The sequence below is a fragment of the Epinephelus fuscoguttatus genome, linkage group LG14, assembly GCF_011397635.1.
Source record: "Epinephelus fuscoguttatus linkage group LG14, E.fuscoguttatus.final_Chr_v1".
NCBI classification, from domain to species: domain Eukaryota; kingdom Metazoa; phylum Chordata; class Actinopteri; order Perciformes; family Serranidae; genus Epinephelus; species Epinephelus fuscoguttatus.
The window spans coordinates 18,003,035-18,028,961 of record NC_064765.1 but is presented as its reverse complement, the minus strand read 5'-3'; the positions used below and the strand labels follow the sequence as shown (position 1 = coordinate 18,028,961).

The window sequence follows — 25,927 nt, the reverse complement described above, 5'->3', positions numbered from 1 at the left end:
TTGTTTTGCTTCTGGAGCTGGCTTTCTGGTAGGCATTTTAAATGTTGCAACTCGATTCCTCGGCTGAATTTACCTCCTGACTGTGTGTGTTCCTTGACATTATGAATTAAAGTTAGACTTTAAAAGAAAGGAGAGAAAGTAGTGTCTCACCAGCTCTACACACTGCATGTGCTGCAGCCTCCGTGCGGTATCAAGGGCCGTCTCTCCTGCAGAGTTCACTATGAGAGATTAAAATGAAGAAATGGTTAAGTATGTCTTTATTGCACTGTGTGAAAGAGAATTAGCGTTAACAGAGCTAAAGGTACCTGTGTGTAGGGATGCCTTTGCTTTAAGCAGTAACTTGAGAGACTCGGGCTTGTGATGCAGGACGCTGTAGTGAAGAGCTGTGTTTCCTTCTGCTGTTCTCTTCTCCAGACAGTTGCTGTAAAGTTAACACACAGTATAATCAGATAGTGTTACCAGCTTTTTAAGCTGGGCTGCAGTGGTATAAAGATTTCATGATTGTACTGTGGTATGAAAATTGATGGTTATACTGGTAAATAAATGCAAACGGACAGAAAATCTCACCTTTATTTCATGTATAAGGCTGCCCCCTAATAGTCTACCAAACGGTAGTCGACCAGAAAGGTCATTAGTCGGCAAGATTTCATTGGTCGCTTAGTCGCAAAACTCTATTTGGAGCTGCGCCATGTCAAAATAAATCAAAACCTATATGACTGGACCATGTGGGAATTTAATTTGAAAGGACAGACACGGGAAGAGGCCGCACTCAGCAGTCAGACAGGAGTCAGGTTTCAAACCAATCACAGCCGACAGATATCTTTCCCTTCTTCTGTAAATATTCAGTCTGATAAATATGGAAAAGTTGATCATGTTAGTGCAGAGCTACGCTCTTGAAAGCTGGCACAAACAAGGCTCACATTTCTAGTTTAATGTGTATTGCCCCTAATTTCCAGGGCTGGTACCTATGGTTATCCCACAGGCTAGTTAATAACATGTCGGGCAGGAAATCCAAAGTGTGGGATCATTTTGAGAAGGTGAAGGACGAACCCAAGGTGATACGTAAACTCATCTTCATTGGTCGACTACAAACATGACGTATCATCTGAAACATGGAAGTAGCTACATGCCCATTAGCCACTTAGCACAATCATTACTGCTTTGCCGGCAGGTATCAAGTTTGTTCAACCAAAAGAACCCTTCAGTTTTCATTGTAGCCAATAATAACAAGAATAATTGTGTAATACTGTGACACCGTGAGATTTTTCCGAGATGGTTACCATGAAACTTTCACACTGTTGCAACCAAGCAAGTCAAACAATACTGATCAGGGCTGAGTCATTTTGAAGCAAAGAAGATAAGAATCATAGAGGACTACTTGTGAGTGCCTGACCTGTTCTGACAGAGGAAATCCACCAACGCCAGGGAGCTTTTTTCCTCCTGACGCACAGCAACATGGAGAGCTGTCTCTTTGATCCCCTGAAACAGGAAGAAAAGAGCACAGATGAGGCCAAACTGTTGACCCTCAGTCCATCTGTACAAAACCTTTCTCACTGTTAGTCAGTGGCCTCGAGTGACTGCAATTTGTATCTGACATTCAAGTGTAAAGACATGCTACTAGAATACCAGAGACGCTAATGTCAGCAGCTGATTGTGAAACCCGTTTGTGTGTTAAAAAGTGAACACATGCCTGCAGCCTTAAGCATCATCTGTTTGTGTGAAGTGCAAAAGGAAGGGCTGAAGACAGAGAGAAATGCCTTCGTAATTCAATGAGCTTGTCTCACTTGTTCTCTCGAGACGCGAGCCCTGACCTAAAAGCTGAAATAATAAACGAGGGCCTACCAACACAAACAAACACACACATATACACACACACACACACACGGGGAAGTCAGCGCACTATTACACAGGCTGGTTAAGCTGAGCAGGAAGTGTATGACAGGGAGGATAGAACGTGATTAAAGACAAGAAGATGAGGCGTTTGAGGAGAGACAGCAGAGGCGGGGGAAACGAGATGAGTGGGTGAGAAGAGATAAAGGGGGAAAAGATTGAATTAGAGGCCAGAGGAGATGGGAGGGCCTTTGACTACCCACCCACATCAACCATGCACACAAGAGGACAATTAACACATACTTCACATACTGTAACTATCCACACACCTCCTACATACTGTATGTGGTGGCATTTATTGAACACTAGGAGGATTTGATTCTATTTTAGCCATTTCAGCCACACTTCTAAACTGACAGCATCATGTTAGTAACTTTTTGAAACACTTCATAAATGTATGTATGGCTTTAAACAAGCTGGGCCTTGTCAGGATGCAGCGGTCATGAATCCTAAATGCATGACAACTCTGGGAGTTTAAATGTGTCAGAAGATGATATGAATTTATTACGTGTGTTCCCACAACAACAGAGGACGCATTTCAGGAACGAGGAGATGCTGGTGCTGAAATCCACTTGTGGCTGTAAATTATCCTCACCTGTCCATCAGGCAGCGTGAGGGGTTTGGAGAGGTCCGCTCCCTCAGCGTAGAGCTGTAGAAGAGAAGTGAGGTCACGGCTCCGCACAGCGTCGTACAGCCGACCGGGGTCTGCTTCTTCTTTACGCAGGACGTACCGACGCTCAGCGTACTTTGCCACAATGTACTCCTTTCTGGCATTCCTGGTGGTTAGATTAAATTATTTTTAATAAAAAATACAATAAACATAAATCACCAAATCGGATTGTTGGTGTAAAAGAAATCAGGGACTCACATGTCGCTTTGTGGCAGTGGTTTGACAGAGTCATTTGGAAGGCCTGCCTCCATGATGTCATTGAATCTGGTGTTGCCAATACTGACAGCCAACTGAAGCGACACACAATGCAGCCACAAAGATGTCACATAAAAAGTATTCGATGAAAAGCAGACAGTTACATCATGTGTCTAATTAGGAAACCCTGACAATACAAAATCCATCTGGACTGTGTCTGTTTTTGTGTGTGCTGTGTGTGTGTTTCCATGTGTGTGTTTAGTACCAGAAGCTCAGAGGTGCTCAGCAGGTCCAGAGTGAGCGACTGGATCCTTGAGTAGTGGACACCCAGCTCTCTGTGAATGCCAGAGCACTCGATACAGGTCAGGATGCCCAGATTGGTCGACAGCCATGTTGGATCTGAGACACGCAGAGCAAAAAAGAAGCCAGCGGACTGTTAGGAAGCCATTAACACTCTACAAACACAGCTGGGATTGATAAATGTTGTTGGCTATGACTATTGTCCCGCTCATTAAATAATTAAAACTCAACAGAAAATATTATCCCGTGATGTATTTCCTCATTTAATTATGCAGTTATCATCAATAACTGGCTGACCTGGTGCTCCACAGTCGGCGCAGGCCTCGTTGCCAGGCATGTGTCGAAGCTCAGCGATGATGGCTCTGGAGAGTTCCTGGAGCCCGCTGTCCTGGACGTGGAGCTGGTCTCCTACCAGCGCTGTGTTCAAGGCTTCCTCCTTGCTGTTCTGCAGCACTGACACCCAGCTAAAGTACAGGTGCACAGCGTACAGAAAACAGTTAATAAAAGTGACAAATATTTATTTTCCAATTGACCTTTCGCCCCTTTGTGATGGTCCAACAAGCTGTCACAGTAAGTATGGAGCCCACAATGTAACTAACGGCACTCCCTGAAGAAATATTATCATATTTTTGGAAAACTGAAAGAGTGATTCCAGAGAGAAGCAGACAGAGGGGTCTACAGTCTGTGTTTGAAGGATATATCCAGGATGTCAAACTGACTCAGCAGCAACAACAGGTTAAAAAGACAAAGATAGTTAGAAGCTAAAGCCAAACTATAGGCTACAGATCACAGTGTAAAAGTGAACCACCACATCACTGCTGATCGCCACAGAAGACAATGAATATAAAGGGAAACTTTGTCGTGTTTGGCTTCCCACCGGGACCTCTGCCAATGATCGGGCAGGGATCTCTGGGGGAAGTCAAACAACGTTCATCTGCACACAATGCGATGACACACAGCTGGTTGAACATCAGCAAAGTTTCCGTGCTTCCCTTCACTGGTTCCTGTACAGCAGGGTTGGTCTTTGTTTCACTGTTATAATCATTAAAAAGCAAAAGCAGCATGTGTATACATTCAGTAGGCTATATCTTCAGTAGCTAGCTAGCTAACCCTACACTTTTCAGGGTTTGATTTTGGAACAGGGAAGAAACTTATATCTTTTTCCAACCTCTCCAGGTAACGAGTATCATTAATACACGATGTGCCCCAGGCACAACATTTAGCTCCAAATCCACAAAACCAGCCTGAAAATGAAGGAAATCTGAAACAACTGCATTAGAGTCAATGGAGCACAGCTGTTTTGTTGTCGAACCCTGGTCTGAGCCGGCCCGAAAGGGTCGAATTCCACATTTTGTAAGAGCTCACTTTGAAGGAAAGCTAGAGTTTGTGGCACCAAGGAAAATAAAGATCTGATCATCTCAGTCATTTCCGCAGAAGATCAAACGTATTCCACCATGTGTTTTGCACGTGTTTGTGCTCGTTGTAAGTCATCATCACTCTCACTTTCTCAGTTTCGTGAGTTCTCTACCACCCAGACTCATACTAAACCCCATGTCTTTCATTTCTGAAGCTTTGGTACTTTTCCCTCTAAACCATTTCCATCTCTCTCTGTCCCTAAACTCACAGCACATCACATCAAAGAATCTGCCTCAAGGCCCACACACAAGGGAAGGGTAAGGGACAGAAAACCCCACATACACTTCCCTCAATCCCCACATCACAAAACAAAAAGTTCCCTTGCTTGCTGTCTGTGGCTGGAAAGAGAAGTCCCACCCAAAAGCAGCTGGGCCAGGGGGCTCCTAGAGGACAGCCTTTTCTTTCTGCATGGTTTAGTTTCTCTCCCTTTTTGGGTATTGTCAGCCCTGCTTGTTCTTCACTGCATACATCATCAGAATTTACACTCCTCTGTTTTCCTATTTTTCTATTTTATTATCTTTTGTATGCCTCTCTTCATTCTGAGTGCTTCTTCCCTATACAGGCCTGAGCTCGAATAAAGGTGCATGACATGTAACGACTTGCTTACACAAAGAGAAAAACAAGAGGTAAGAAAGGGAATCGAGTAGCAGCCAACAGCGCTCTCAACACTTACATCATACATTCCTGCTCGTCTTCTGCCTGGAAGTGGTACGTCCGATTATCTATGGAGAAGGGGAAATGGTGGTAAGTCATCGTTAGAAAATAAATTACTCAAGTAATTAAGAAGTAAACAGGGTTTTAAAGTTAACAGCCTGGTGGAAATAATGGTTGCATGACTATAAAACAAACATGACGCACACAACTACCCCTTTGTCACGTCACAACAGTTGAGATTAATCACGAGGAATCTCTGGCATTCATTTCAAATAAGATGTGTCTGATCTTAATTTCTATTAATGTGGAAGCCAAACAGGCACACAGCTGCACTGCACATGACTCTTTAGAGCAGTGGTTCGCAATGGAAGTATGAAGCTGAATGTATTAAACTGTGTGGACCTTGTACTAAAGACTAAGGAGAAATCTGGACCCCGTGGCCGAACCAGTTGGGACACAATGTTGTAGAGTGAACAAAATCAATTGCTGGCAAAGTAAATGTTCCATTAAACAAGAGAATCTGGACCCCAGGGCTGGACCAGTAGGGAACCACTGCTTTAGAGTCTTTAACCACATGTTAAGGGTAAAGTGTGAAGGGTCAAAGGTTAAGAATGAACCTACGAGTGACCAGGTCGAAGGTCCTCCGGTCCTCTGGGTTCGGTCGCACCTGACAGGTCAGTAGGTTGAGCTTGGCTGGTGGTCGATTGATCTGAAGACACAAACACAGCTACTGTCAGTACGTATTGGAGAAGTTGGACAGATTTCAGTTTACAGATTCCCTTATGCTTGGTGGCAGTTTAGCCCATGTGTCCTCACCGTACTGTGGGAAATGGTCAGGCAGCCAAATTTCACACCACACTTCCTCTTCTGCCAAACCTTCCTGATCCTGCAGGATGAGATGCCAACAAAACACAGATTACATACACAAACTATTGGCATGACAACATGGACCTGGATGATTTCTGTGCAGTGCTTTAAGGGTGCTTTCAGACCTAGAGTTGTCTTGCTTTGTTCTGAATAAGCGACTAATTGCCTAGAGTTGGTTCGTGTTCTCACGGCAGCATTTACAAGCGGACCAGATCAAATGCCCTGTGTGACAAAACTGCTCGATTGGTCAGAATGTCCATGCGGGAAAAATCCAGGAAGTGAACAAAACATTGAAGAAGAGTACACTTGCAAGATAAATGTGACACTTTCTAATGTCTCAATGGAGGGACAACTACGCAGGTTGATTTTAGCGCTGCTCATCGTGGACTATATTGCTGTCATTGTTCATTTTAGTCAAACCATACAGTTTGAAAACGAGGCGCGGCTCCAACTAGAAAACAATGTTTTGATGCATTGGATGTGCTGAATGTGCATATTAAGGCAGTACAGGAGGAGGTGCACATTAATAATCCTCCAGGACTGTAACATGCTCATGTTTAACCCAAACAATGTGTCATGCGGATCAAGGTCGGAACGCACCAGAGTTTGTTTGTAACCAGACTGAGACCACCTCTTCAAGAAGATCTCGGTCCAGTTTTTTTGGTGCACACCCAAGTATGATTGTTGTGTTCACACCTGCTCAAACAAACCGCACATAGAGGGCAAACAAACTTGAGTTTGATTGAACCAAACCAAACAGGGCAGGTGTGAAAGCACCCATTGTGTTAAAAGTGTTAACAAATACCCTTGGATGGAGTAATGGAGATCTACACACTGCTGGCTCGGCTTACTCCGATTCACAGCACTTCACTGTTGTTTTTCATTATCTTGACTGAATCAGGTAAAATGGCTGAGGAGTGAGGACGTGTTCTGTTTTGTGTCAGTGGCCTGAGGAAAGTTTGGTCTCCCCCCATCTCCCATTTACCCTACTGAACCACATCCCCTCTCCTTATCACACTGTAATCTAGCTCTAAATGTGTGTGTGTGTGTGTGTGTGTGTGTGTGTGTGTGTGTGTGTGTGTGCGTTCGTGTGTGCATGACGCAAAGGCTGGATCCACTCAGTTAGCCAGTCTGCCAATAAGTTCCACAGGAGGGGCCCCTGCTTGAATCTTCATCTCACAATAATGAGGACCAGGTGGGGTGGACAAAGCCTGAATTCCCCCTTCTCTCTCCGTGCCTTACTTGCTTACTCCTCACCCAGCTGTGATCGCTACTGCTCTCGACAGCAGCTTTTCTTACATTTAAAAAGCTTTCATCTGTTAAAATATCAACAATAAAGTAACAAAACTACTTGTGCTATCACTTAACGAGCTGCACACTTTAAGTTAGAGGATTATTTATAGACTTTGCAGCAGATTTTGATTTTAATACGCATGTTAATCCCATCTAGTCTTCCATGTGTTTCCAATTCTACTACAATACTTGTATTATAACTGCGTGTGACCTGACATTTAGACGCTGTAACCAATGCTTTTACACACCCATCACTCTTCTTGAGCAGGAAGCCAGATTTCTCTGTCCCATACTTCTTGTTGCCCTGTGGTTGGTGGATGCTGTACCCGTTGCCAGAGTTCTTCCTGTTCAGATACTCCTGGGATACAAAGAGAGATTTGGGACTTTACTTCAAAAGCTTCGAGCCAGTTCTGAACATGTAAAAGAGTATAAAACAATTGTGGCAAGACAGGGTAATCTGATAGCATTAGCTAGCATTAGAGGCGTCTGCCACTGGCCTTTTTAGAACACATACAGACAGTGTAGATCTAAAGTATGCCAAATCAAGGCACTTTACATGTAATGAGTTTATAATGATGCTTTATAACTAAGCATACCTCTTTCCCCTCAACTTGCAGAAGTAATCTGAGAGAATCCCTCAGCTGAGTGAGCTGTTTCACCTCCTCGTCCTGGTCCAGACGTACCTAAAACACACACCATAAAAGCCAGTGAATTGCAGCAATAAAAAACAATTAGCTGGAAAAACACCATGTTCATTTGATCATATGCAATGTTTCTTTTTTTTAATTTATTCCAAGAATTGGGTGTGGAGTGACAGTACATCAGAGCTCTGTGTAATGGCCTACATAATGCAGAACAGAGCTCAGCACCGGGGTGTGTCGTCCTAGGAGGTTGTGCATTTTGAATTAAAGCAGCAACAGCACGTTGCATTCAACATTTAGTCAGTTTAACTGACTGACTACATTTTTTTTTCCTGGGACCCATAACACACAGAATCTGTCTGAATTTCCTTCTTGAGGCTGAGGTCTGGCGTGTCTGAGCGGGTCTCTGTTCTGCCCATGCAGAACCAGAAAAACCTCTAACGCTCCTAGTATCACAGTTAACAGCCTGTTTCCAGAGCTCCATCCAGAGTGGGGATTGGAAACCAGTCGGAGTGGTTGGAGAAATAGGTGTGCACCGGGGAAGGAATGAAAATAAGGGATGCTTTCAGTTTCATCTTCTGGAAATAGGGGGAAGTATTTCTGGGAATAGGCTGCAATAAGTCTGCCTGTGGGTTCAGCTGAGGGGGGAGTTTCAGAGGAAAGGGGAAGGGAGGAGGTGGAGGGGGGGCTGAGGTTTTGGCTGTTGTGAAGGAATAACAGAATATGCTATAGGAGGTACTAAAACACAACATGATTTATAGCGAGAGCTTCAAGTAAGTGCCTTCTTGGACACAGTTTTACCTATTGTGACCGATAAGTGGGAAAAAGTGTGTGTGTGTAGGGGTGAATTTGGGAGTTTAATAACATCAGTATGTCTGTTCATGTGTTTTTTGATAACATCAGTTTGAGTCAGGACAACAGCAGCAGCCACAGACCCTCACCTCTGACCTCTTAATCATGACAAATTCTAGGTAATAGCAAAACTGTCTGCAGACATTAGATGACTAACATCTGCCCTTATAAACACTGGCTGATATAACGCAGGTGAGGAGACAAACCAGCAGCAGCTTCTGTGTGTTTACCGTGTGAACAGAGGCAGCGAGCTTCTCGATGAAGGGAGCGAGGTTCTCTGCAGCTTTCAGCCCGTCCTGAAAGAAACTGAGAACAGAAAAAGAGCAACTGCTGAGTCATGACGGTAGCTCAGTCCACACATCCTCGTTCACACCAACGAAAACATCACATGCTAAAGCTGTATAAGCAACTCTGTTCCCACATAAAACCCTCGGTGCTATCAGAATGAGTAAAGAGTTAACAACAGTAATAATAGCTTGCAGAAGGAAAATAAAAACCAAATAACCTCAGCTATTATGCAGAATCTTTCACGGAAACCTTGAGGTAGGATTCAAATCAATTCCACATGTTTTATAGGTCAGGAAAACTTTTAAAAATAATTCATTGTTCCTATTTCACATCTAGAACAAAATGGCAAAGAGGTAAAAGACAGTAAAAAAATGATGTCGGCAGAGACTGACCTGAGCTGGGCCTGGAAATATTTGATGAGGCTCTGGAGAAGATCGGGGCCCTGACGCACCTTCAGCTCCTGGATCTTCAAAAGATACTGAAAGCATAAACACAGACAGTTAAGAACAGCTGCAGAAATGGCAGCTCTCAAAGGAGCAGGCCAGATGGATCCACAAAAACACAAAGCCTGAATATGAAAATGAGGCATCCAATAAATCCTTCATTTTTCAGTACCCATAATTTAAGGCTCATCTTAAGGCATTTTCAGACCGGGGGAACTTTTTGCATAGTTCAAAGAACCCCTCTGTTTTGTTGTGTCTGCACCGCAAGAACAAGGAACGATTGTGGTTCTTAGAACGCTGTTTTGAGGGAGTTTTTTTAGCTTCTATTTTAGAGTAGGTACTCTCCAAGCACAAGAGGAACCATAAGTGAATTAACTGTGCAGTGATTGGTCGAACACAGGTGATGTAACACTGGCAACCCCCATTTTTAAAAACCTGTTAACCATGTAAACAACAGATGACACAAATAACATAACAAAAAAAGGGAACAACACGGACAAATGGACCAGCAGTGAAGTCAAGGCTTTTCTGACCACATATGTGAAGCCATTTCGACTCGTCAAAGTGAAAGTGACGTTGCCACACCAACTGTTGGCCAGCTTGCAGTAAAGCCCTGTGTCCACCAAACACTTTCGGTATGGTACCTTTGGAACCAACAGTAACCCTTCAGACATGGTACCTAGACCCTAGGTCCGTTCAGCTTTTCCACCTCAAACAGCACCCTTGAATGTGGGCGGGGTTGTTGACACTCACTGCTCCGTCCAGCACTCACTGTGTTTCCTCATTACCGGTGACGCAGATGGAAGTCTGCACCTTATTTATTGTCCACAGAACGAGGTTGCACGCCAACATTGTCAGAACAAAATAAAACAGGCTGCAGTGAGAGTCTCTCTCAATGGGATATTTAAAAGTAGCAGGTTTGTGCAGTAAATCCTTCTAAGGCAAGCTCAGGGGTTTAGTGTTGCCGTAGCCAAAGGAACAACAGTCCATGACACTTATTTTCCTACAAGTGAGGATTAGAATATATGCAGTTCACATAACCCCGTCACAATTAAGATATATTTTTAAACACTTGAAGATCCACTCATTACTAAAAGTGTATGTCATATAAGGACTAATGGAAATCAAAGTGAAATTTAAGATGTGCTGATGGTGACGGGGGGGGTGGGGCGGCTTGCAACAAGTGGAAATTCCATTTCCCCTGCCTCTCCTCTTTGTCTCAACAGCTGGTCTCAGTCAGGATTAAACCTTTTTTTTCTCAGGGTTTTCTCCAGCCACATGTGCACCAACACATGTAGCTGGCACTGCACCACCTGTATGTACCAGCACAGCCAATGCGTTTCCAAAGAACTTACTCCAATTTTAGCTTTCATGAAGTATTTTCATCTGCCTTTGAACTGCACTGTCTAATGTGTGTGACAGAGCTCTACAAGACACAACCAATTAAACTCATGTTTGACTTTCTAAAAAACAGTTTTTTTTCCATCATAGGAATTACTGGAGAGACACAAAAGGGTTCGACCCCAGCCATCTGTCGACCGTTGAGGGAATATGGAATCCACAAAGCAGACCACCCGTGTGAAGTAAATCATCACTTCAGGTATGTGAAAGGTGTGCGGGTCTGGTATTTTGACTGGCACTAATCCCTCACCTCACACATTTGCAGCTGAAAGGTCCTTCTCTCTCGCTCCATGTCCTCCTCTCCGTCTGATCCTCCCGTCCTGATCAGACCCAGCTGCCTGGTCTTCTCCTTCCTCTCCTTCTCTAGCTTCCCTCTGATGGGGGAGAGGAAAATATAAAGAGCAAAAGTGAAAAAGAAAGAACGTTATGCTTAGGCATTTGTAAGGCTTATATCTTCTGGTCAGTTAGTTGACTGTTGGTCGACATGCTCTGGTTTGACCCAACTGTCACTGGTCAAACAATTGCTGGTGTTGCTTTCATAAGGGCCATGTGTCCACAAAAGTGTTTTTATTCCTCAGCTGAAAACACCAGTTGCTTATGTTTAGCACCAGAAGATCTGTGACAATCTTTGTGGTATTTGTCCCGCCCCTTCTCCACTGTGACTGGGACATCTGCGTAAAAGTGACATCGAAGAGCGCAGCGATTTCTCCAAAGCTAAACATTTTTCAGCTCAAATTTTTTAACCAGAAAACAGATAAATAATCATTAAAGACACCCAGTGTCAGATTTAACTTCATGGATTTATTTTACAAAGACACCACAATTCAAGGCTGGATTGCAAAGCTACTGAAAGGGATGCAATCACACGAGCCCTCACTGGAGCGCCAGGACAGCTAATGTTAGCTTCTGGGCAAAGCAAAGTAGGTTTCTGACATGCAGAATTTGGCGTTAGTGACATTATGCTGTCTACGATGTTGTCGTCCTCCAGTATGTCCAATTCTCAGCTCAGCTAGAAAAACCTCAGGTTCAGCGATACTATACACAAGTTATTTTTAAATGTAACATTATACATCACTTTTATATTTCACTTGCCTAATTGGACAACTAGCCCAGTAAGACCATCCTGATGATGTGAGCTCAAGATTCTGTTTTGCTCTCTGTATCAGTCTGGAGTCAATCCTGCCCCAAACATTTTGAGCGGGCCGGGGCACAGGCCTCGATAGATAAACTTCTTCAGCCAATCAGCATAAAAAAAAACACAGGGGAACATCTTCACCACCAACGGAGCCAGATGATAAATCAAGCATTTACAAAATCCAGTCAGAAGAACAGCGAAAACATCTTTTCCTCCGAGAAACTCTACGTTTGCATTCTCTTGTTTTTGTTTAATTGTTGTTATTGACTCTATTTGTCTCTACTGTCCCTATTTCTAACGTTAGAGTTGCATTACTGTTTCAGGGGTGACAGCAAAAAAAAAAAAATCCTAAGCCTGAAAAAAAAAATTTCAGGCTCCAATCTACTTCTGATTGGCTAGTAGCCTAACTTTGCTCTGGTTGGGAGCGAAAGCCATAGATTGAGAGTGAGAGGTCTCCGTTTTTTCTCACCGATCGCCACACGCCGGAAATCCGGCATGGTGTGGCTTGCATTTTGCACCATCAACCACAACACATTCCCTGACTGGCTGCTTATGTTGGCAACTACGGTGTGGATCCCTGATTGGCCCTGATTGGATTTAAATTTTTCGGGTAAGTGTTTGGGGCAGCATCAGGTCCAGACTGGTACAGAGAGGTAAGCAGAATGTTGAGCCTGTCATCAGGATGGTCTTACCAGGCTATCGGACAACTAGTCTGAGTGGGCGGAAGTTTGCTGCAGAGATCAGCCTCTCATTGGGTGGAACGAGCCACCCGTTGAAGTCCCGCCCTACCACCTCCGGTTGTGTAGCAGTTTTCAACCGTTTTCAACACGTCCTTTACTAACTTTTGCGGTGTTTGATCTTGCGGGGATGTAGCCATTTTTCTGCCATGGTTCGCATTCTGTAGGCGATATTTTTGTGGGCGTGTTACACCAAAAACTGTTTTCCCCCGGCAATATTTTTGCAAGCACACCGTTGCTGTGGCACCGCCCAGAACGATTGTGATTGGCTGAAAGAAGTACAAGCAGCTGGGGTGTTTTTTTCTCCAATCTCAAAGTGAGAGTCGGCCCAGCCAGACCTTTCTTTTCTTGAGAAAGGTCTGGTGAGCGAGACTATCGGACAACTAAATGAGGCATTCCACTTGCCCGAACACAGAGTTTACTTGACCTAGGCAAGTGTCCCTGCCTTGTTGGACACACAGAGCTACCAGGTAGCGTGCACTGTGGTCGATTTAGTTATCTAGAGCTAATAAACAGAACTTTTCTCCCCATAGACCAATCAATTGGTTAACAAGTAGGCAAAATGCATGTTGACCTGGACTTTTTTTGGTTGACTACAACCCCAGTCATTTAAGTGCACAAAAAACTTCACAAATCTTTAATCTGCAGGATTCAACTCTCTTTCTGTAATGATTAACTTTTTGATCATTTTAAGTGTTTTCCCCCTCTAACACCTTCCTCATACAGAGAGAGGGGGGATGGGAAGTTGGATGAAGACAAGAAGGGAGAGGTGAAATCTCCTTACAAAAATTATAAAACACTTTAAACCACTGTCCAGTGTCAGAATGAGATCAAATGGTGTCTGCAGAGTGCAAGGCTTCAGTTTTATTTCATAGCAGTGTAATGGAGAAAGGCCATGGGCAGTGAACTATTATCCTATTAACCTCTGCTGTTACATCAATGTCTATGACCCAGCAAAAGACCAGCAAGAACTGAAAATGTGCATTGTGATTCACCTCAGGCAATAACATCTGTTTCAGCCATATGAATGTGAGGTAACAAACTAAGTGTGAGAGTGTGGTTAATTACATTTTTATATCATACTCCTTCCAACTCTTCTCCATCTGTTTCTTGAGCTCCTGTAGAGAAGAGTAGAGATAAGCGTTTACATGACAAGGGTAATGGTTCACAGGTGAAGCTGTGTTTCACAGTGCTGGTTATTATCTGCGTATATCTGAACAGAGCAAGACAGGCCACGCACAGAGATATGATTACTCACATTAGGCTAACGACTGCTATCTGGCTGAACAGGATTTCAGTAGCACTTTGCCTTCCTTCACAGTTAAAGTGAAGCAATGCTCAGCTGTGGGATCAGCTGGTTCAAAGACAGGGCAGTGACAGGAGCTTACAGAAGCATTAGCCTGGTATTACTCACCAGTCTGTCTGCATGGCAAATCAAAAAGACAAATACTGGGCAAGACAGATCAGTTCAGTATTTGAACATAGCTCAGTCTTACACATTAATCTACATAAACAGCCTCATCTTATCCAATATTTTAGTAAGCTCAGCTCGGCCTGCGACACAGGCAGACAGACTTACCCGCTTAAAGAGGAAATCTGCCCTGAAACTGATTTTACATTGTGATATTTCAATTATTTTGGACAGTAGAGTCCACATCTACAGGCATCTGTACTCCTGAACAGCACAAAGCCCCACATTCAAAATAAATCAGTGTGGGTGCTGACCTAAAAGCTGGTCCTTTATTCACTGGAGAGCCTGACTATACCTTGACAAAATCAATTTTTTAATAAAAGACCAGATATGGATATTTTGCCATAATTATGTGATGTATCACCAATGTTACCTTCTTTAATCTAGTCTATATTCAGGCTGGCACACTATCAGATTTTCACCACAACAATATGGTGACTAAAACACTTAACATAAGAATATTATTGCGATACCTATAGAAAGATTTTGGGGGGAAAAAAGCTATCAGTCAAATTCATCTTTAACTTTGTTTACTGTGCGTTTTGTTTCTTTGTTGGAAAATCAATTGCTCAAAATTCAAGTGTAAGGAGGTAGAAAGAGAGTTTGTAAGTAGGGGTGTAACGGATTCAATGAACAACGATCCAGTGTCATCAATGCAATGTGACAACATCGACCCATATCGTCATCTTTAGGATACGCTTTTACTTTGAAAGTCTGTGTCATTTTCAAACAGCGGCAGGTAGACAGCAAGCAGCCAAGAGAAAGACGATGAGGATAGTGTTATTTACTCAGGAATAAATCAGCAGTGTGGAAGTATTTTGGATTTTGGGTAACAAAAGGGACAGAGCACATGTCGTACGTAAACAATGCCGTTATGAGATAAAACGCGACGTAACGTTAGCTGCCTGGTCGGGCAGCTCACTCCGCTAACTTCTCACTACAGCTACATTAGCTGCTCTGTTTCAACTATGTTTGGCTGAAAAAAAAAAAACATGCATTCAAGCTGAATTTCATCTATGCTGACCTGTCGGGAGGTGCAGAGACTTAAACCAACGCTAAGATAGAAACTGTATTAATAATACATGTAATTTAATAAGTTCTAAATAGAGGAATGCTTGAGCCAACAATAGGTGACTAGCAAAAAAACAACTGATGTGTCTGTGAATGCTGGCAGTTATTATTAAGGTGAATTTTATTTGTTAAATGATGTTGTTGTTAATCCATGTTTTACGGCTGTTGGGAGAAGTTTGCCTTCAGAGCTTTAAGCCAGACACTCCTGAAGTTTTATGAAACAGATGATGGTTTGGGCAGAAAGCCCTGAAGGTTAACTTATCCCACGTGCTGTGTTAGTGGAGTCAGTGTTAAGTAAACTTTACTGCAACTAAGCGGTTACAATTATTTACATATTCATGTGTGGTTTTATCTTTTATGGCCAAAATCAAAAAAAGAGTTTGCAGCTTCCTCTGTAACTGACTGTGTTAAATGGGCAGATATCGTATCATTGTCCAAAGAATCAATATAATATTGTATTGTGATGAAACCAGTGATTTACACTCGTATTTGTAGGCATAACTGTACAAAAGCAAGGAAAGACAAGGGGATGATTTAAGAGGCATGTTATTATTTACAATTTATTATCATATGTGTATTACTAACATAATATCAGTATTTTAGTTTTTATATCACAGTTATTGTCAATACCGATATTTCGTGATAGTGGTAGTATATTACAGTTGATGACAGTTGATAGAATTTGCTTAAATTTGTGGACTGTAGCTGAGTAAAAGAAGAAAATGTATTCATGTGTAATTGGGTGAGAGCTTATGACATTATCAGTATTAAAAAAGCTTTGGTTTTGTCTGCATTGCACTGCTTTAATTTCCTGATCAGCTTCAGGATATGCATCACTACAGGCTGTTTAAGTTCACAAATTAAAACCAAACTGTAAAATGTTATAGAAGTATTTAGGGTGGAATTTCACTTTTAGGCAGGTGTAGTCTTTTCTGTCCTAAAACAAGCCATCCTCATGTGTATACTTGTTAAACCAGCTGTTTTATTAGCATTTAATGAGTTTTTAATAAAGTCTAGACTCACCTGTCTGCCGTCCCGGAGCTCTGATTTCAGCACATTCTCCAAAGGAAACGCCATGATGTTGTTGAGGTTTTGCACCTGCGAGAGGAAAGCATTTAAATAAAGAGGTTAAAAATATTTCACATAAAATTACAGGTGGCCCTTATCTCTTACAGTATGAGCAAACACTTACATGCACCCACACAGCTCTGCACACTCCTATGTCCCTATGGACTTATATTTCTGGGAATGAGTGTGGATAACTCAAAAACACGGTGATTCAGTCATTTTGAACTGGTGATTCATGAAAAGAAAACACAGCACTATAATCACCATTACAAGTTTTTTCATCCGAGGGGGAGCATGACGCAATGACTTTCATGACTGTTTGTGCAGAGCAAAAGGGAAATGAGATTAATTTAAGGTTTGGATGGAAATGAGATGAACTGAGCCGGGGATCTGGGGAGAATGATTCACAAAACAACCAGCATGACCCCGCCAGGTCACACTTTACAGTAATAAATAATCACCACAAAGGTCCCCATGGAAATACCTCACATCTTTACTTAGGCATGCAGCACGGCTACAAACATAATCCATCATCTCCTGTTCACAAGTCTCAAGTTGACCACTGTCAAAACTTACAGAGTCTCTTGTCAATGCGGCCTTTCCATGGATCCTGGTGGATTAGCTGCACCCTGCTCTTAACATAAATAACATCCAACCACTTCCGCGAGCTGACTGCAGAGCTGACTTTCATATATTGACACAGAGGCCTGGATACTGGTAAGATTGTTTTGGTTGGCATCCAAAAGCTGAGGTAACTAATAGATAATACACGGTGTTCTGACACAGGGAAATAACTATTCCCAAAGCGTCAACACATGTGCCAGTGACACTGGTCAACACTGTATGAAGACTGGGACACTGCTGGGACAAGCACTCAGTCACAAATGTGAATTAAAGGGATATTTTGCTGATTTTCAACCAGCTTTGTATCATAACAACGTGGGTAGTATGTGTAAATGAACTGTGGTAAACTTCCCTCCATTTTACCAGAGCCCAGATCTCTCTGCTCATCTCTCGACTCAAGGACACATTTCATCATCCAGTGGATTTTCCCTGGCTCTAGGGCTGTTCCTCGAACTACAAATTGCACTTCCGCATTTGCGTATGTCTGCCACCACATACACAGAATGTAGAAGTGGATCATTAGAAAGACATGCCCTCTTGCCCTTAAACTGTAAAACTATGAAGTGCTGATCAAATAAAAACCAAGATTCTGTGACTGTATGGCCTATTTCTCGCCTAAAATGTCTTCAGAAACATATTTAAGTGCACTGTTTGGCTGTAATATGAGAATTTGTGAACAAAAAGCAGCCATACTGTTTCCAGTATTGTAAAAACAGAGGGTGAAAACACTGAGATCAAACAGTAAAACTAGGCAGCGCTGATCAAATATGAACCAAGATTCTGTTTCTGCATTGCCTATTTCTCACCCAAATGTTTTCAAACACCTATTTTAGCTTACTGTTAGCCAGTAAGGATTCAGGATTGTTTGTCATCAGCTGGCCGTCATATTGTTTTCTTTAGAAAAACTACCCAGCTCCTACTACGTCAACCACATGCGGGAGTGTTTATTGGTCTGGTGCTGTGCAGTACATTCTGGTAGTTGTAAAGGCCAAAACATACTGCCAGCGAACGTCACGTGTCAAAAAATACACCACCCCTGTGGCGGCTAGATGTCCGTCGATACTCTTGGTCGCGCCACCCCACGGCACTTCACACCACTGTCCTATTTCCAGCCTCGCTGCACCCAGAATTAAATGCATTTTGCCCACACTCGCTCTCTGCTTGTACATATCAGCTCCCGTAGCAGCTCTTTGCCCTGCTCCTACGGCAGCTCGACTCCTCTCCTCACCATTGATGCAAAGAGAACTATGTTGCTGTTGCTGTATCTCATGTGTGACAAAGAATGGATGAGGAGAGGCTCCTTGTTGAGGCTGAGAAATATCCCGAGCTAAACGACTCACAATCCTGTCACTATAAAGACAATGGCCCAAAAGATATTGCCAGGCGAGTCTTAGCTCTGGAGATCGGCTCTTCAGGCGAGAAATCAAGTTTTTTAAGGGGCTACCCACACATGATTTCAAGTTAATGCAGAGGTGAAGGAATTACAGATATTCCGGTAAAGTTCAGTAAGTTTGCGTGGCTGTCCATTGACGAGCTGTATTGCAACATGTCCAGTGTGCTAGAGGCAGTGCCGATGTGTTTTCAGCTAAGTTCTCTACCTCTAGAGCTAAAGAAAATGCCCCAGCCATTTTCCTCTGTGTTCACTAGTCAAATAGAACCAGTTTCAAATGTATTTGCATTGTCCTACAGCATAGACAACCTAGTTTCATAAAAAAAAAGAAGACCATCTTTACAGCAGTAAAATTCTTTATGTGACACACTCGGGTTGACTTAGCTCATTAAATCACCCTCCTGTTAGTCTTCTGAACCCACTTCCTGTTCACATCTGTAAGACCTCGTCTCCCCTGTGAGGCCTTGATTGACACATTGGGAGGAGTGTATTAGACGGTGTGTGTTGACCCCGACATGGAGGTCTGGGATGAATTATCATCGTCACAGAAACTATCAGTGGGAGAGTTCCGGACGGCCACAAGTTTTGAGAGAGGCGCAAACATGCAGCTGCTGAAAAGCCCTTTCCTCCATGCATTCATGCACGTAATGTGTGTGCATTCACTCCTTTTACTCTGCGATAATGACCACACACGTACATCTGATATCTTGTGGTTCTTTTATTCTGCTGCCGTTTCAAATAAACAGACAAAATTTTGCTGATGCACTCTCTTAACTCTTGTCTGAGTATTTTGGAGCCATGTAATGGAGCAGCTTCTCTTTCCTCTTTTAGTCTTGTCTTTATTTCCATCCCTCCTCCGTTACACCACAGTTGCGTGTGTGGTTTGAACTTTCTAGTAAAGGCAGCTAATTCAAGGAAGCCTCCACTTTCCTTTCCCCTGGTCGTCCACACTCCTCTCATCTTTCCTTACCAGATTTTTGAAGAGGGCCGTGACCTCTCTGGTGAACACAGCCAAGTTGAGGAACCCTGTGGAGACTTCGTTGTTGTCCTGGGTCAGGTGGCTATTCCCCAGGTTCTCCAGCACCTCGACGTACTGCTCCTTGTTGTCCACATGGGCTGAAAAACAAGACACAAAGTGAGTATATAGTCATAGACAGTTAAGAGATGACTCAGACATGAGATACTTGTGCAGAAAATCTTGAGATGGCAGATTGGCTTGCCCTGTTGCACTGACAGTATTTTAACAAGACAAGCATGTGGGATAAATTAGTACTGGTTTCCAGCCATCCTGGAACTGGAGACAGGCAAACATATAGAGAGCCATGTTTCTCTGGGGCTTATAGGTCACTTTCCCAGGGGTCATGACCTTTGCGGGTTCTCAGTTTGTTGAATTTATGTGGAAAAAGGCTGATGGAAAAGAATCTGAGCTACGACTGGCACCGCATTGGTTTACATTTCACTGAATGAGGTTTTACCCTACAGCTATTTCAAAGTGAGGCTTGAAGAGGGACGTCAAATAAACACTAGTTGCGATTCAAGCATGGAAACATGGAAACAATCATTTTCAATAAACAAAGATGGGCACCTGATGAACAATTACAACCAACTGTCTGCTCACAGTCTGACTTTGGGAGTCCCAGACATTAATGCAAAGAATAAATAATTTATTTATGGTTGTGAATTAAAAATTCAAGGACGCAGTAAAGGAACATCTGCAGAAGTGTCCAAAGCAGAAATAACCAGAGGGAGTGCAGCAAGTTAATCTCTTCTGCTCCAATTTCCACCTCAAGACAATTATAAAACAGTAAACTGACTGCTGCTGGGAGACAGTCTGTACTGACTGGCTGAAAATCAAAAGCGAAACATTTCCATGACAGCAAAATTGTAAAAATTTAAGGAAAGAATGCAGACACACTGCAGGACGGAGGAGACAAAATCAAGACGGGGAGACGGGAGTACTGAGCTGCTATGGCTGCATGAGTATTATAACAAACAACATACATGCATGTATCAAAAAACGAACCGCTGAGTCACAGAGGAACTGAGCGGATGATTTTACAGCTGACCTTTAACTATCAGATACCAGCCGAGCAACTCAACTCTTTCACTGGTCTGCCAGAACACACACAGACTCGCAGGCCACAGCGTCTTGGCAAAAGAATGGTACTTAGCGGTTTATGGGAACGGAGAATGAAAGAAGAGAACATCTCGCCATGTGTGTGTTTTTGCATGTGTGACACAGTAACGGACCATCAGACCAGCGTGGGGGAGGAGTGGGCGTACGCATGTGTCTGTATGCGTGGTGAGTCAGACTGTCGATTAACATCAGGAGTGATTACGGGTTTCAACAACATAATGACAGAAGGAGGGGGCCCTCCCATGATCACAATACTGGAAGTAACCCATATGATTTTATTTATATACAGAAGAAATAAAGAGTGAATACGTAAGGAGAGTAATCATGGAGCATATACAATATCGCGACTGACGGTATCTGGTTGCCTAATTCTAGGCAGCTGCTTCGCTTACTCGCTGACTCATTTTTACTAAAAACTATGAGTTGAAGCCTCGAAATGAGAAGCAGGCTCGTAAGCGGGTGCAGAAAAACAACTTCAGGATATGTTTAGCAGTTCCTCTGTTTCTCCCGCGCATTTTTGAGGTGAACACTCACATCTTGTGCATGCTCGCTTCAGATAGATCCATAGCAAGTTATACTGATGTCCTGCAGTGACACATACACACTCAGAAAACATCCACTTAGTGACACACTGGGTCTGTTAGTTCACTGTGTAGCACCTCGTTGTGTCGAAACCACACATACCATTCGCTGTGACATAGACACACACACAACCACCACAAAACCATACACTCTGTGTGGATATAAACACAATCACCCAACATCCCACTCACTCTGGTCCCATAACAAGGGGCCTCACTCATAAACACCACTGCCCACATGAGCCTAATGATGTCATCTCAGCCAGGCTTGTACAATGAGTTACGCGGAGGCTCCCCTATGTGCTGAACAGCTCATCCTGCCATAATAAAGGCTGACCTTTACTTAAAAACTAGATGCTAGAGTTTACATGCTTGTGGGGAAAGAAATCGATCTTCATGGACTTTGTGGGTGGTCGAAAGTTGTGTTTGTAAAGTATTAACACCATACAACTTCTGTTCAATATTACAAGATGAAAGTTCATTCTTGACCTGGTAAACAGTAGTTTCAACACAATATAATATGTATGTTTCCTTTAGTGTATAATCACCTAAAAATAAGAATAACTGTGTTTTCATTACCCATAAACTGAACGGTTTATCTGTATATAAGGAGCAGGTCCTCATCCGCGGAGATCGCCATGATACACCGCCATGTTTCTACAGAAATGCAGAACGGACGAACCAAACACTGGCTCTAGTTATCATGTCTGCCACCATGGTTAGCAGCCCCTCTGCGACAAAAGCATCTAAAAAACACAGATTTTTTTAACATGAAAATGCTTAATTAAGTGTTGTTACTGGTTTAAATCATTGGGTCAGTGTGTTTTGGAGAAAAAAAAAAGAGACCTCTCCTGACAATTCAGTGGTCGGTAAACTTAAGTTTACTCCAAATACTAGTGTGAATGAGACTATATTATGTGACCCACTGATACTTACCAAGTCCAGAAGAGTGTATAGCTTTGATTGTCTTCTTCAGCCTCTGTAGGGTTGTTAGGTCTATCTCCAGAGACTGCAATAAATCAAGACAGAGACAGGTGTGAGAATTAAAAATCATGACATAAAGTAAAGATGTTTGCACTTGAAAATGCCTCCATTCAACTCAGAAGCTAAGGCTGTTTTAGGCTTATGTTAATGACTGCAAGTTTAGGCAAAAGCACTGATGCAAAAATCGTGTAAATCCAAAGTTGCCCTACAGTATTTTCTGGTCACTGATTTGCAACTTAGCCCGAAATGGCCTCCAAATACACCCAGAGATATCAAGGCTTCTCCTAAATGTTCAGATTAGGGGTTACAATCTTTCATATATATACAAGAATTAGTGCTCAGTTATGCTGACATGTGTTTGCTTTACTGTTCTTGAGGCTTACAGTAGGCATGTCTGTGTGTGTGCGATTAGTTATGCTTAGTTTTCTCACGCTGCGTGACTAAGGTGAACAGGTGAGTCAGCACTTGCCAACAAGACGGTCGTCTGTCTTGCGTTGTCATGTACAGCACAACCCTGAGTGATGTCAGATCGTTTATTTCACTTTCCAGGCTGAGGCAACACTTCCTCACACTGAGACACACGATACACAACGCAGACAATACGCAAACAGCCAGTCAGCTTCACTGTAATGGGACAATCCATCTCTTCCAAACCAAAAAGGTTTGAAACTACGTCTTGTTTATTCCGCTCACACAGGCCACTTGTTTTACCGAGCTAGACATGCGGCACTCCACCTACGTGCCACTAGAAATAGCTTTTAATGAGCCAGTAATCTTGACTTAACAGAGACTCTGCCTTGTTAGATGGTGCTGTTTACATGCCCCAGTCCTTCCCGGTCAAGTCCACTCCCTAAGTGTTAGTTCACTAATTAAAAGGCGGTGTGGGTGCCTGCGTAATGCGACCCTGCAGACAATGAATGGGAAAGTGATTTAGTGGAGCCAGGAGATGGGAGTTGCTTGCTGCTGCTGCTGCTGCAGTTTCCTCTAAGTTGCTTGGCAGACGGCGGATAAACAGTGGAAACAAGCTGGTGCAAGTTAATAAAACAGGTTGTGTTTGTTGAGTTATGTTAAATAAATCAGGGCTCACACCATACATGCACCAACAGACCGACAACCCACCTGCCAGCTGAGACAGACAAACAAACAACACACACATCCCTTCTGGAGAGAATAACGATCTCCACCCATAGGTGTACCTATGTTGAGAAATGACAGCGTCTTCTACAGAGCCTTTTTGTGCCCGTATACAAGGTTGTGTTCACCTGCTGTCAGGGCGTGTGCAAGACTGCTGTCAACTGAGCGTGACTAACTGATACCTGATCCTTATTCACCGCATTAACCAGGCATGATGACACACTTAGCTGCAGGAAAACTACAGTATTTCATTTCAAACATGTTAGCCATGGGAGAAAACTTTACATCTCTTCCTGAAAAAACATTTATGGAAACGACATAAAGCCAATTACAGCCTAGAGCAATAGAAAATGAAACCATCCCTTATTCCCGTCTTTCTCCTTTTCATCGCCGCCTCTAATCAGGGGTAATAAGTAACAAGCAGCCGAGTGTGTGTCAGAGTAAATGGTGTCTCTGTTTCCCCGCCTGCTGTCGTAAAACCACACACATGCCCACACATTACCCCAGCCATTAATCAAGCTTGTCCCTGCTGAGCAGACTAAACATAATAACCATAGATCTATCTATAAAAGGACTGTTGCATTTACATCTGTGTGTGAGTCCGTCTGTCTGTCTGTCTGTCTGTCTATGCACACATGTGTAGGATTCCAACATGTCCCTCCCCTGTGCAGCAATCCCAGCTATGTATTTTCCAGCATGTCATGGCCATAAATAAGGATATTATTCCAAGATAAACAGATCAGACAGCTGTGTAAAACTCTTTATAAACCCTGGTCCCTGGACTCTGCTGTCTCCATCTCTGCTCGGCAGTCACTTTGTAGCCAGGAAAGTCTTAATGAAGACCTTTCATGAAGACACTGAACAACTGGGTTCCATTATTTAATACCAGTATTGCGTCATTCTCCATGGTGGTTATCTAATTTTAGAGAACTTATCATCAGTTTTCAATCTGTTACAGCAACACCATGGTGTGAGATGCACCTTAGGTTACAGCGTAACAGTGAACCACAGTGTTATGTCACAAGAAAGACAGACCAGGAAGGATCTTGTTTGCACTCTTGGATTATTTGTTTTATGACGAAGTTCACATCAGCCACCCTCTGCTTCCTCCTTCGCCCGAGAAGCTCTGGGAGGACAAATTTCAAACAAACACACACACACACAGACCTCAAACAGGCCTTGAGCCAAAACACCACTTTAAACAGAGAAAATGCACAAACTGGCCCTCACAGACACGCTTGCCACATGGACAGACGTGTGAACAAAACATGACTCTGTCCAAAGAGCCACACTTGTTTGTGTCATGTCTGCTGCTCTGTGTGTGGCTCTATTTGTGTCCCATCTCAGTCTGACTCCCTTGAGGTGGAAGACAAGGCCAAGTCATCTCTCTGTGTGCTGCATTACCTCATGTAACCTTCACTTTCTGCACTGGATCCCTATGAGTGCTATCATCTAGCCTTTTCTGGAGACACACACAACTTCATAAGCATTGCCATGCAGCTATGCACCTATATAGGGTCTCAGACTGTATGAAAATGGTGTAAAAACCTCACAGGTCAGAACCAGAATCTTGTCCCATTGATGTTAGGGGTGCACAAGGTCACCCTCAGATGTATATGTTGACCGCTCAGCTGTATGTGCTCATAAAAACACACTGCACCTGCCCCCTGGCTGAAGGTATCCCATTAGCATGCAGCTTTTGGAGTGAAATGCCTGTTCAGTCAAAACCTGGGGCAAAGTCTCCACATTTATCTCTGAGCTCACCTGGAAACAGCTTCACACAAACTTTAACGAGATAACTGTGCTGTAAAACCCCCCGAAGCTCACACCTTAGAGAAGCAGGCTAAGCTAGCGAGCCTACAGGTGAGTTTAAAGTCCTAATTCCGCCATATATGCTACCTGGACAGGTAAACAACAGACAATAGGTGCGTGTCTCCCGCTCCACCTTTCTCACCTCCTCCACTGTTGAAACCGTGTTCCGACAGTCGCTCATTTTGGACTGAAAACTTGAAGTCCCCGGCGAAGACAAGTCCTCGTTTGTGAGGACCACGAAGTCCGAAATGCTTATCCTCTCCGGCATGTTTCAAACCAAGCGCGTGTGACAGTCACTGAGGAGAAAAGTGAGCCGAAGTTTCACGCGCGCATGTTAATTCCCATTTGAAGACAGAGAAACTCTTCACTCCTCCATTGTGTGAAAGAAAGCACGATAAGACACTGTATTCCTCAGAGTGCAGGTCCCTGAACGCGTCTTTAAGGTGGAAAAAGTAGTCTGAAAGAGGACCTGCTCCCTCACCAAGTTTGGGCTGCACTGTGTGTGTGCGCGTGGAGGTGCGCCAGCGCTCTATTGTCCGCCCAATGAGGGAGGGAGGGAGCAGCCTCCTTCATCACGTGGGAATGTTTGTGCTTTCTGGCGCTCTGCAGAGAGAGAAAAGAGAGAGAGTGTGTCCTTGCTCTCTCGTCTCTTTTCATTCTTACTTCTCATTTCTATGCAAACTCCAGAGAGTCTGCAGTGTGGTCGCCATGGATATGCATAATACCTCATTCACAGGCTAAACTGAAGGGGAGGATTCCAGTGGATGAGGGCATGAGGTGATGGGTCTTATTGCAGAGAGGAAGAGGCATGCAGTTGATCAAGAGTCACTAAACAATGTTATAATTCAAATCTGTGATAGTTTGTTAAAAAAA

At 43.3% G+C, this 25,927-nt stretch overlaps 1 protein-coding gene across 1 annotated transcript in view; it reads right to left on the bottom strand.

Moving 5' to 3' along the window:
• The window catches only part of asap3 (ArfGAP with SH3 domain, ankyrin repeat and PH domain 3), a 30,437-nt gene extending 4,856 nt beyond the window's left edge, over positions 1–25,581 (bottom strand). The window contains exons 1-20 of the mRNA XM_049595644.1: positions 25,197–25,581; positions 22,061–22,133; positions 19,377–19,522; positions 16,348–16,422; positions 13,851–13,900; positions 11,161–11,284; positions 9,459–9,544; positions 9,009–9,084; positions 7,882–7,968; positions 7,534–7,643; positions 5,942–6,011; positions 5,747–5,834; positions 5,145–5,193; positions 3,353–3,519; positions 3,021–3,154; positions 2,759–2,850; positions 2,486–2,666; positions 1,394–1,479; positions 306–421; positions 151–218 (exon numbers count right to left, since the gene is read on the bottom strand). Coding sequence (XP_049451601.1) covers positions 151–218; positions 306–421; positions 1,394–1,479; positions 2,486–2,666; positions 2,759–2,850; positions 3,021–3,154; positions 3,353–3,519; positions 5,145–5,193; positions 5,747–5,834; positions 5,942–6,011; positions 7,534–7,643; positions 7,882–7,968; positions 9,009–9,084; positions 9,459–9,544; positions 11,161–11,284; positions 13,851–13,900; positions 16,348–16,422; positions 19,377–19,522; positions 22,061–22,133; positions 25,197–25,322 — 2,004 coding nt within the window. The 5' untranslated portion in view covers positions 25,323–25,581. The remainder of the gene's footprint in view (positions 1–150; positions 219–305; positions 422–1,393; positions 1,480–2,485; positions 2,667–2,758; positions 2,851–3,020; positions 3,155–3,352; positions 3,520–5,144; positions 5,194–5,746; positions 5,835–5,941; positions 6,012–7,533; positions 7,644–7,881; positions 7,969–9,008; positions 9,085–9,458; positions 9,545–11,160; positions 11,285–13,850; positions 13,901–16,347; positions 16,423–19,376; positions 19,523–22,060; positions 22,134–25,196) is intronic.
• Between the last annotated feature and the right edge of the window lie 346 nt (positions 25,582–25,927).